Source organism: Sinocyclocheilus rhinocerous, unplaced genomic scaffold (genome assembly GCF_001515625.1).
Source record: "Sinocyclocheilus rhinocerous isolate Xijiao unplaced genomic scaffold, SAMN03320098_v1.1 scaffold366, whole genome shotgun sequence".
In the NCBI taxonomy this organism is placed as follows: Eukaryota; Metazoa; Chordata; class Actinopteri; order Cypriniformes; family Cyprinidae; genus Sinocyclocheilus; species Sinocyclocheilus rhinocerous.
In genome coordinates, this window is record NW_015660877.1 from 26,339 (window position 1) to 39,107 (window position 12,769).

Below are 12,769 nucleotides of genomic sequence, written 5' to 3' on the forward strand. Positions count from 1 at the left end.
CTTAAGCTGTTGTGGTGTTCATTCACATTGTTTCTACAAGTATTGGCAGTAACATAATCTAGAAACAATGTGAATGAACACCACAACAGCTTAAGCTGTAAATTTTGCAAAAAAAATTATGCCACTGCCAATACTTTTGGCCACGACTGTACATGTCGAAGCGCTGCAAGGTCTCGAAATCTAGTCATTTCAATAGGAATCAATATGATTGGGAATTACCAATGCAGATTTCACATTGGGTTCAACTGGTCACAAAAATGTTTGTGTCTTCTGTGTGAGCTGTGCTTCCTATATTGCTTCTCTATTGACAATAGAAAATAGACCTTTTTTGCCCGCACCTTTAGTGTCCTGTTATTGAAAAACGTGAATCACTGAGCCAATTTCACTTGCAATACAAATACAAACGAAAACAACTGCCTGGCAGTGTAAACTCACACCAAAGTCAATAACTTGAACAGCAAGTGCTGCAGTAAGCTGACTGAATCCGTTCGGCGCTCTGCTGATTGGCCAGACTGCAGGAAAGCTGACCCTTTTAGTCGAGTGTGGAGGGAGACAGAGGTGATGAGGCAGCTGGGCCTGCCTGGGACACCACACTACCTCGCCATTAACAAAACTGTCAAGGGCTGGTGGCTGCCATGGCCAAGCAGCCTCTCTAGACTGCTTTTGGCAGTGGGACGAGTGGACATGTGACAGACTCAAAGCTTTGGCAGGGTTGGACTGCCTCAGACCCTCTTATTGGTGCTTTGTGTGACTGGAGGTGGGGGGATGGTATCGAACCACCAGCACTCAACCCCTTAGACCAACCCACCCCCCAGCACCGGCACCACCCATTCCACACACACACAAACACACATACACACACCCCAGCTCCTTCTGTCCAGTGCCAGCTGGGAGGTGTGAGGACTAGGAAATGCAGATGATCTCACTCAATTCCCTAAACATCAAGCACTCACATACACACTTAACTGTTAGTTCTATACTAATATTTAATTTATACATTGAATAAATTATATATCTGAAAAACAATATATATATTATTATATAATAATATATATAGAAGTTATATGGAAGTTATAGTATTATTTATTTGCAGATGCCATTTGAATTCATTTTTTGTTATTTAATGCATAAATATTGGCTATTGGACCTACTGTAGGTGTGGACAGTGCTCTGATCTGCCTGCTTGGAGCCCACTCCCACCTGGTCAAAGCTGGCACCCCAATCAGGATCTTGTACTTTGACTTCTTCAGTGCCCTCAACATGCCTCTCCGACTTGGTAACAAGCTCAGCGCGATACCGGTGAACGCCTCCACAATCTCCTAAATCATAGACTATTTTACCAGCAGGCAGAAGTTTGCGAGGCTCCAGGGAGAGAGCGTGGAGGTGGTGTAGTTCTACAGGTTGCTTGGAGTCCACTTAAACAGCAGACTGTACTGGACAAACAAGTAAGCTGTGCAATACAAGAAAGGTCAGATCAGGAGGCGCAGGTTTTTTAGCATGTACTATCAGCTGCTATAGGTATATTTTACTATTTTATTTAATGCTTTTCTAGACAAAATATGTTCTGTTTGTAGCATCTCTATTACTGGATTCATTAGAAGTGCTTAGTCATATTCAACAAACAATTCTGTTCATCCTCATGAACATGCTTGGATTATTGTAGTAGCAGTAGTAGTACTGGCTTGTTCCACAACAGTATTATGAAAGAGAAAGAGATTATGAAAGAAAAACCCTGAGCCAAATTATGTTTGAAGGTATTAATGGTTCTTGTATGGGCATTCCGTACATACCATACAAAAATATTCTGACAGAATTTCCTGCACTATAGCAAAACAGCTTAAGAATCTACAGCACGAGCAGTGTAGTCCATTTCCCAAACGAATGACTCCTATTAGCTGGTTCTTAGTGAATCAGAAACATACAGCGTGACTATTGTAGTCATATTCCCAAACGAATGACTCTTATGAGCCGGTTCTTATTGAATCAAAAGCATACAGTGCGACCAGTGTTGTCCGATTCCCAAACGAATGACTCTCATGAGGTGGTTCTAAATGAATTAAAAACATACTGTGTAGTCTGAATTTGATTATTTTTCTTTGTAATGAATCAAACCCATACAGCTCTGCCAGTTCCCAAATGAATGACTCTGAATGATTGTTTCTTTTGAATGATTCTTTTTAGTGAATCAAACAGTTTGCAACCAATTGTGCTTTGTCAGTCAGTCAGTCTGACTGTTAACTAGTAAACCTCAAATCCACAGAAATATAGTTTTAATATACAGAGATAATATACATGTTACTGTTGTCTATGTCTACACAAATATGCACAAATGCATATTTGTATATAGTAAATCTATTTGCATTCTCTCCAAAACAATTTCTGAATGACTGCCTGCCTCATTTAGTCCTAAAGAAGCATTTGAATGCTAGATCCTACGTTTGTATCAGATTATTTCTTTTCAGAACATCAGTTTTGCCATTTTTTCTGTTTTTGTTGACAATCAGTTACATTTGAACTTGTTTATTCAAGCATTGGTTCTCTCCCATTATGTCGAAACAACTGTTTGAATGTCTAACTTTTTTCTTGAAAGAAAATCGGCGTATTGCAGATGTAGCACTTCAAAAGCCAGAAGACTGAATACATCGTTGGGTTGCTTTAAAGCCACTGAGCGATACATGCGTCATTTTAGTATCTTGTTAGCATTTAAACATTTCATTGGAATGAATACGTGAGTCATGAGTGATGTGATTTACACATGACATTTAGCATTTCAACGCAACAGCCGTTCTGAGTGAGATGTAGTTGGCAATTGCAGTCACTAAACATGCTCAGTAGGTATGATGATGACTCAGGTGCATGTTTTACAAGGTGCAGAATTAAAGTAAATCTAATCTGATCTGGAAGAACTTAATATTAGCTTCTTACCCTCAAGTATGTGTTTTATTTTTTCTCTCGTGCAGACTGAAGACATTGAGGAGATTGCAAAGAAGGCCCAAAGCTTACCCAAAGAGAACAAGAAAAGGCAGAGGATTGTTGTCTTCACCCAAGGCAAAGAAGGAACTGTAATGACCAAAGGTGCGTGGGTCAGTTTTCATCTCTTCGGAATTAGGTTTTCATAATCACGCTTTTAGATCAGGACCGTCTTGTGTTAAAAAGAAATAACACAACCCCCAGAAACACTTTTAGTTATTTACAGTTGGAATGATGTTGATAGATTTCCTCTGTAAATATTAGTGAATAGCCTCAAACAAGGTCATCTTAAGAATAGAATGCCGTTTTCTCTGGCGGCTTTCGATGTTGCTCAGTGTGAAATGAATTCGCCCTTGGCAATGACCTCCTATCTCTCAGATGCAGAATTTGAATCCAAAGGGCTGTTGCAGTCACATTGCTATGGTAACTGAGTAGTGGGGGATCTTTCTGTGGAGTGGATAAGTTTAACCGAATAGTGGGGAAAGCATAACAGTTGTAGCTGATTAAACCAGCGGGGTTTGAAGTAGAAAGCAGGGGGGCGGCAGGAATGTAAAGGGGACAGGCTGAGCGGTTTATGCTCTTCTCCTGCTCTTCATTGCACCTGCCAGAACGGCATTCCTCGCTTTACAGTCCGCCAGTGCCCAGTCTCGGCTAAGTTCCATTTGTTCAGGATAATTCGCCTTTTATTGCCTTTTGTATTTTGATTCATTGAATTTCACAGTGTTGTTACAATGAATTCTGTCGAGGTTGGACATTATTTAAATCTCTCGGGAACACAATGAGCGGCTGCCCTTGCAACGCTCTGGAGACCCTGGAAAAACAATGAGGTAAACAGTACATGACCTTTAGATGCAAAAACCCTGAAGTGGTTTGGCCCAGCAGTTTGCAGATACACACCAGCTAGTTGAGCCTTGGTGCTCATGCAAGAAACAAAAGTTTGAATCCGGTCTGCGTCCAGTTTTTCCTCCCTCTCAACTATATCTTGATATAAAGTCACATTTTTGTTCGTTTACGTTTGGAGTTGGTAATTTTATGGTTTTGAAAGAAATGCTCACCAAGGCTGCAATTATTTGATCAAAAAATACAGTAAAATGTAATATATTGAAATTATTACAGTTCAAAATAACTGTTTTCTACTTTATTATCTTTTAAAATGTAATTTATTCCTGTGATGGCAAAGCTGAGTTTTTAGCAGCCATTGCTCCACTCTTTAATGTTACATGATCCTTCAGAAATAATTCTGATATGCTGTTTTGGTGCTCAAAACCATTTCTTCTTATTAGTATTATTAATATTGAAAACATTTGTGCTGCTCAGTATTTTTTGTGGAATTCTGGTGTTTTTATTTCAGGATTCTTTGAATAGAAAGTTCAAAAGAACAGCATGTATTTATAATAGAACTACATATAACATTTCATATTATAAATATCTTTACTGTCACTTCATACGTTTAATTAAATTACATTTTAATTAAAGTATTAGTTTCTTTAAAGAAACATATTTTGAATGGTATGTCATCTTGCTGTTAATTTGACTTTATTTAATGCGATTGTATAAATCAGTCTCTTTTTTTTTCTGACAGTATTTAAAGCTGCAGTCCGTAAGTTTTGCCTCTTTGTCGCCATCTCTGTTTGAAAACCTGCAATTGCAGCTGTTTGTGGAATTATCTTCCTTGTGTGGGTTGTGCTCCGGCATGGCTCCAGCGCGAATGAATCGAAAGTTTTGAGGAGTATGTCTGGCAGTCAGTCACCGCACCGGTGTGGATATTTACTGTACTTCGCAATCACAGATTCTAGCCTACGTCTTGGAATATATGACCCAAATAGGAATTTTCACCATATATTGGCATCTGAACAAGTAATTAACAAGTCTGCCACGTTTGTTCTGACCAACTGAGGAAAAAAGCATTACAATAAATCGCACTACCAATGGTGATTTAATCTAAAGATCTGTTAGCTCATATCACATCAAACCGTGCAAATTATTATTATTGTTATACTTTATACTCAAATTATTAATGCTAACAACATCAGCATTGCCTGTAGTGTGTATTAGCGTGTAGATTTCAATTTCTGTACAGTCTAATTTTCTGGATTACAATCCGCCATCGAAATGATACATTTAAATATTCTGGCTGCTGTGAGAAAAAGCTATAAACGATCCGCCACCTGCAGCATCCTCACATGTGATAGCCTAGTAGCCGGGACAACTTCTTTATGTTTACATAATGATGCAGCAGCATGCTCGAATTTCCAGTGAAAACCTACTCGTACCATTCAAATTAGAAAACATTATTATAAGCTAACCGTTGTGAATCGGGCTAAAGTAAGGCGATAGTTTTGAACACTGGCTAGTTATGGACTTGCTCAAATATTGATTTCGGATCATTTTTAACCAAAAAAAGTTACGGACTGCAGCTTTAATTAATGGATTAATGGATGTTTATTTTCTTGTCAAAGCTTATTTTTACTGAACATTCTTAAACAGTTAAATAAAATTATAATCATATAACATTGTCACTATTTTCACTTGTTTGCCAATGGTGACATGCGTGCCTAAGGTTTCCGACCACTGATGCAATAAAATACCATGTTAAGATTGTTCTCTGATTTTATAGGCCTTACTCTTAGAGTGACTTGACACATGACATCCCGATGACACCGCAGGCCTCTCTGAGTCCCTCGCCCCTGTTAGCTTATAGGTCTAATCCTATTCACAAGTCTGCACTACAGGATAGAAGTGTTGTTAAACAGAGCTGTCGCAGAGCTCTGTATTATACAATTTACACAACATGTTACCAGAGTAACGCGGCAAAGCTGGCTGTATTGGTTCCACTGTGCTGCGTTTATCACACAAACGCTAATAGCATTAGTCCCCCTGGGCTGATAAGGCTGCTCAGGCAATTGCTACTCCTGTAAAGCCACATCAGAGGAAAGCGCTACAAGACAATCCTTTCCTTTTGCTACAGAACCGCCTCACTCCCACTTGTTCCTAGCTAACTTTCAGCCTAAGCGTCGGCTTTAGAGAAAATACTTTCCTGGAGGCATTTTACACTGCGCTGAGGAAAAAGGCGGGCTCGGCTAACCTCCTGTAGCCCTTTCAAAAGGAGCCGCGGGGTCGGCGGCAACCCCCGGCGAACCTATGCGAAGTGAACGAGGACGCAGCGCACGAGGTAGTTGGCCATAAAAAATGTCAGGCGTCGCACGAGCGCCGAATAAGTGGGTTCAAATAGCAGGGGCGACGGAGAAGGAGAGGGACGTTATTGCTCCCCGCTGCCTCCGCCAATAAACATCAATATAAAAGAGAATTGAAGATTTGCTCAGCCTCCCAGAGGCTATGCTCTGATGCCGTCTAATCTCTACATTTCATTTGCAATTTGCTCTCTATGTGGGGATGGGATCATTCAGCAGGCTCTGAATGTAACAATGAAGTTGTTTTAATGGTGATTAAGAAGGCTGGGATGATAGGCCCTGGGGGCGACGCTCCAAAGAGATGCAGATTTGTTATTGTGTAGTTCCTCTTTGTGCGCGCCGGCTTTCTCTCGCGGCATAATCGCAGGCTGTCCTCGCCCCTCCACATTAATTTCCTTAATGAAAGCTGCCAGAAGAGGAGCCCTTAATGAAGCACCTTTGTGACATCGCTGAACAGAGCGCGGCCCTGCTTGCGCACATATTACAGGCTCGTATTAAGAGCGCGGCGCCCACGGTCTTTGATCTAATGATGGCTGAGTGTGCAGGGTCGCCCAGGGGCTCCGGCAGGGACGACGGCGTCACGGGGAGGAAGAGAGTCTGTGATGTTCTATTAGTACTTTCCCTCCTCCGTGAGTTCACATATTAAGCTAACTTAATCGCACTCTTCGTGACCGCTTTGCAAAATAGAACGTCCCGTTTAATCCCAAACTACTTGATGTGTAGGAATGTAGTCCAACGAGGGCAGGCTGACAGTTTCGGGCAGAGTCATGACTCATAAGTTTCGCACTTTACTCTTAACTTCCTGGAACAGAGGTTCGAGAGAGAGATAACCTTTGTTGTGTTCCTTTTAATATCACGAGAAGTGAAACTAACACCACAACAAGAGGGGCGTCTTTGCATTTCTGCAGAGAGAGAGTGAGAAAGAGAGCAAGGCTGCTGCAGTTTTGTTTATTTCCAGTCGACTTGTATACTCCACTGTTTCAGTGATATCTGGACATGACCATATCCTTATCTTATCTAGGCTGGAAAACACTGGGCTTGGATGTGGTTGTCCCAACTTAAGCACGTGATGTGTTTTAAAGGGATAGTCCACCCAAAAATGAAAATTGTCATCGTTTACTCACCCTCATGTCATTCTTTATGACTGACTTCTCCAAAGTTTCCCTGGTGTTTTGGAGGCGCTTTTTAATCAAGACTACTTTAAAATTGGCATAAAATGAAAATTCACCCTATTTTCTAAATGCATGTTATAGATTGTGAATAGTTCATCCATGCATAAGTTTGATTTCTTAAAAAAAAACTTTTTGAGCTCATAATTTGAATTAAAATGTCATAACTTTACAACTTTTCCTTGGTGACACATGCAGGACTTCTGCAATGATTTATTCTGCAAAAAACACTGCCCCTTTACTATAAGTGACTGCAAGCTTGTATTCAGATCTGCTTATAACAACTAATGTATGTCAGCAAGTCCTGCCCTACATTTTTTTCTTCCTTTTTCAATAATCTGTTTCACTTAGATGTTCATCACAATATGGAAGAAAAGTTCTGTCGCTACTTCTGTGTCATTGTGACTCTAAGAGTGAGAGAAATAAATTGCCTTTACTTCAGTTGCGAGTAATTCTAAAGACACTCCATGTAATCCGTTTTGTTTTTGTCGTCTACTAAAGAGGAACATTTTCATTCCTGCTCCTGGAGAGGTGCTGCTCGTCTTGAAACTTATTCGGGAGGAATGTGTCTAATGCGCTGTCAGATTTACCTGCACCTAATGAACACCCTAGAGGAGACTTTTCATTTCAGTCTGTTTTCCTCCATCTCCGTGAGCCCTTAGCAAAGGTCATTATGCACTCATAAACGCACACGCTCCTCCTGTGTGTGTGTGTGTGTGTGTGTGTGTGTGTGTGTTCACGCTCTCCCTCACATTTTTCTTGTGTTATGTTAGGGCTATTATTCTGTAATGTTTGCCCGTCCTTGTTTGTCTCATTAATGCAATGCACCTTTGACGCAGCTGAGCTAAAACAGAAATGCTGTAAACAGTCAGTTAGTGGCTGCTTGTTTTGATAGGCTTAAAAAGCAAAAGAAAAGAGCTATAAGACGTAGCATTGATTGATTACGTAAACGGCCTTTGTTATGACTTTACTGACACAAGGTGGACTGAACTTTCCTGTTTAGGCAACATAGTTTGGATGTCAAATTAAAAAAAATTAAAAAGTAGCCTAATTGTATTTCTTGCAGTCACAATTTCCTATCTCAAATTGTGACTTTATATCTCACAACTGCAGTATTGTTTCATAACTAAAACTATTTCTCACAGTTGGGACTTTATTTCTCACAATTGAGACTTCTCAACACTTTTCTTGACATATTTTACAGTGTCATTGTGAGCTGAAATTTTTTTTTTCTTTTTATTATCGCTCTTTCTCATATCTGCAACTTAATTTTTGTTTTTTTGCTTTCTGTTTTGATTTCAAATCTCACAGATGCCAATTTCTCACACAATTTCAATTTAATTACAGATTTTTTTGCTGCTTGCTTATCATAATAGTGACTATACATCTCACAATTGAAACTTTATATCTCCCAGACTTTAATTCTCATAATTGTAACTTTAGATCTCAAACGTGTGAATTTTATATTTTAATGTTTTTTTTTTTTTAATTCACAATTACCTTTACCTTTACTCTGAGGCGGAAATAAGCTGACTTTCTCACAACTGTAAACTTATTTTTCATAATGGACATCTCTAAATGTGACATTTTATCTCCATTTTTTTTATATTATATAGTTATATATCTCAATTTTGATTGAATTTTCTCATATGTCCAACTTTATATCTCACAATTGTGACTTTTTCTATCATGTTTTATTTAAAACTCACAATTACCTTTATTTTTACTCAGAGGTGGAAACCAGCTATCACAGATTTTGTCTATTTTCATCAAATTTGAGCATATGCATCGCATTCATTCAGTATCTCACTCATGATGGGAAGGGCAACTGATGAAGACCTCCTCTTGTCCGCCAAATCGATCGTGACATCATCACCGCTCGTCTTCAGCTAATTAGCATGGCTCAGAGGCGAGTGGATCTGATCAATGTCTCGCTTTGAAAAGGGCAAAACTGCCTCTTAAAGCTCTCTCCGTCCCAGACTCCTCTGATTATTTGTGCCGGTTATCTCCTGCCACTCTCGGCATGGTGGGTGCCCTTTATTAGCGGCTAAATGTGTTTGTCACGCTCATGTTTCTCTGACCAGCCCTAGCGTGGAGATAGTGGATCAGAGAAAAGAAGACAAGTGAGGGCAGTTTCCTCAGTCTGTTTGCCCAGAGGAGGGCCATCCTTGTTTACTCCTAGGAGCTTTTGTTTGGCTCTGGAGCTGACGAGAAGTGGATTTGAGAGGAATAATCTCTCACTGTTCCGCAGCTGTCTCAAGGCCTTGAATCTCTCTCCCGCTCGTTGGTTTTGTGTCATGTCTCATTGTGTAGTGAATAGCTTGTCATTCAGTAGCTCAGGTATCTATTGGAGATGTGAAACATTTCTGTTGCTGTCTGAAAAGCCAAAGAATAATCCAGTGTGCGATCACTTTTTGTGTTGCAGTGATATATTGAAAACGACAATGCCTAAGATACAGTAAAAGAGTAATTATCGCATGACCCGAGGCGTTCGTGGTTTTGGCTTGTCACATTACGAGCATAATCATATTACGCCGCACATAACTAGTGATAACAAGAGAATTTATTACACGTAATTGGCGTGACTCCACAGCGCTGTAAATGTTACGATGGCTTTTTCTGACGCTCGGCCTCTATAAATAGTCACGCGTGCATGTTTTGTCTTCGCCGGCCTGTTTTCTTTTGAGCCGGTCAAATACGTGTTTACAGTGCTGCTTGTTCCTGGAGTCCCTTTGCGAGCAGAGCCGCGGTTTCCTCATCCTCCTGAGAGGCCTGTGCCAAAGGGATACAAAACCCTGAAAACAACATCTCACTTCTGATCTGTGCACACAAGTGCCAAACACAGCACCAAAAAGAAACAGCTGTACAGGAGCTATTAATATAACCTCACAGCTCGGGAGGTGTAACTTTGTTGCCCCTTTTTTTTTCGCTCCCTGGATAGTCACGCAGAGGAAAGTATTTTCGCTTTCTGCGTGAACATGTAAAGCGAAGAATGGCAAAACCACAAAAGCGATGGAACTCCCTGTGAACTGCCCAGAGACTGAGTTTACAGGGACGACCACAAGCCAGTAACAACAAAGACAGGTTTTGGCAGCAAAGTTTTAATTGCCATGCCTATTAAAGAGCCCTGCCAATGGCCTCTTTTGTGTTATACGTTAACATGAAATTGGTCCTGGAACGCTCTCAGACTAACCAAAGCAGCATGTTGAGAGCCAAGTTCAATAATATGTTTTGAATGAAGATGTGATGCATTCTCTCCGGTTTGATGAAATGGAAGATGTTGAAATGGAGAAATGGTTTTGGGGGGAATGAGAGCAGCGTGTAGCGATTTAGGAATTTAATTTCTCTGTTTTTATTTGCCCTAGTTTGCTCTTGCGTGCTTATAGAAATTGTCCTCATTCACATTGGACCAAAAATTCTTGTAAAACCTTAATTCAGAAATGATTCATTTTTACTCTTTAAATTATTTTCTTTTGTTCAGCTGACTTGTCCTTTCCCTCATACTGTTTTGCCTTTTATTTGACACTCAAGAATTGGCTTAGTATTCTGGTTATTAGCTGTTCCTTTAAAAAAATAAATGGGAATTGAATGATTGATTCTGTTAATGGTTCTTTGCGTTCATTCTTCCGCCCATGCGGATGTGTTTCCTGTAGTACAGTTAGGGGTGCTACAACAACTCTACTAAATCTACTGCACCAAAAAGTGTGATTCACGAACAAATGACTCTAATAGGATGGTTCTTTTTAGTGAGTAAAAAGCACACTATGTAGCAGTTTGTTTTGAATGACTCTTATGAACTGGTTCATAGTGAATCAAAAATACAGTGGGTACGGAAAGTATTCAGACCCCCTTAAATTTTTCACTCTTTGTTATATTGCAGCCATTTGCTAAAATCATTTAAGTTAATTTTTTTTCCTCATTAATGTACACACAGCACCCCATATTGACAGAAAAACACAGAATTGTTGACATTTTTGCAGATTTATTAAAAAAAAAAATCTGAAATATCTCATCGCAACCAGTGTAGTGTGAATGACTCTTAAGAGTCAGTTCTTTAATGAAACCCACACAGCTTGAGCAGTATAATTCAACCACCGATTCCTGAACTAATGACTCTAATGAATCAAAACTTTTTTTTGTGAATCAAACATATGCAGCTTACAACTTCATGCTGTGCTCAAGGCTTTTGATTCACTTGTGATTAACACAGAGTTGTCAATAGTATTTTACAAAAAAATGTAAAAAACATTGTATTTAATTTATAGTTAAGGCCCATTATTGGATTGCATTTAAGCAACTTCTAAAAAGACTAAAAAGTCTTTGTAAACAATTTTACGAATATTATTTTATATTTATTTATTATGTGAAATTGCGTTTCATTTTTCCAAACATTCATTTCACAAAGACTATACTGAATTATTATATTGTTTTTGCTGTTGATGTTGGTTAACGATGACACACAGGGACAGTAATGAAAACATCCTATTGGACCAATTAGTAGTGTGAATCTTTCTTTTTTTCTAAGCATCTGCCTCTTGCCTCCATTCCTTGAAATTCTTGTCATTGTCCCCATTGAGAGCTGAGAGAGGCTCCTGGACACCATTTGGCATCCAAGTGCTTGGACGCCTCGTCCTCCAGCGCAGCCCCTCTCATTTCACACGTCCTCCCCCCATTATCATATCAATTGATGCAGCTTGTAGGAGACAAAGTGAGGTTATGGGAACCACCTAGAGCAACATGCACCATTAAACATCAATGCAAGGGGACTAGCACATATGCAAGTTCAGCCTTGTTTACCAAGATAGAAGACTGGCAGTGTATGTTTCTTGAGCTCGTAGAGCTCAGGGCTCTCCCTCCAAACCCTAAATCAAGTTTAATCTGTTTTACACACCAAGGTTTTATTGTATTGACATTTGTTCCGTGCAGCAATTTACATGGACTTAATAGGCAGCGTGCTCTTGTGTTTTAAGATTTTTTTTTATTGTAGCATATTTTTTTATTGTGGACTCTGACCCTTGGATATGACCTAATGTTGTACCATGTACTTCCAAGAACCACCTCATAATTTTGTTTCCAGATGACTCACCACGGCTGGGATGTTTGGACATTTCCCAGCATGCCTCTGGTGCGTGACCTGTCATCAAAGGGCAGAGGGGTTAGTCTGTGCAAGTAACCTACATTCTCACCATGCTGAATTGCATTGTCTCTCTGCTACCTCCCTCACAAATCTGAAGAAAAGAGTGTCGTTGCTTCATACGAGCCTTAAAGGGGTCATATGATGCTGCTTAAAAGAACATTATTTTGTGTATTTGGTGTGATGAAATGTGTTTATGCGGTTTAAGGTAAAAAAAAAAACATTATTTTCCACATACTGTACATTATTGTTTATCCTCTATGCCCCACCTTTCTGAATCGCATCGATTTTTACAAAGCTCATCG

General features: G+C 39.6%; 1 protein-coding gene across 1 annotated transcript in view; it reads left to right on the forward strand.

The window, feature by feature from the left end:
* The window catches only part of LOC107725426 (adenosine kinase-like), a 38,546-nt gene that overhangs the window by 18,459 nt on the left and 7,318 nt on the right, over positions 1 to 12,769 (forward strand). Inside the window, exon 3 of the mRNA XM_016534668.1 lies at positions 2,961 to 3,075. Coding sequence (XP_016390154.1) covers positions 2,961 to 3,075 — 115 coding nt within the window. The remainder of the gene's footprint in view (positions 1 to 2,960; positions 3,076 to 12,769) is intronic.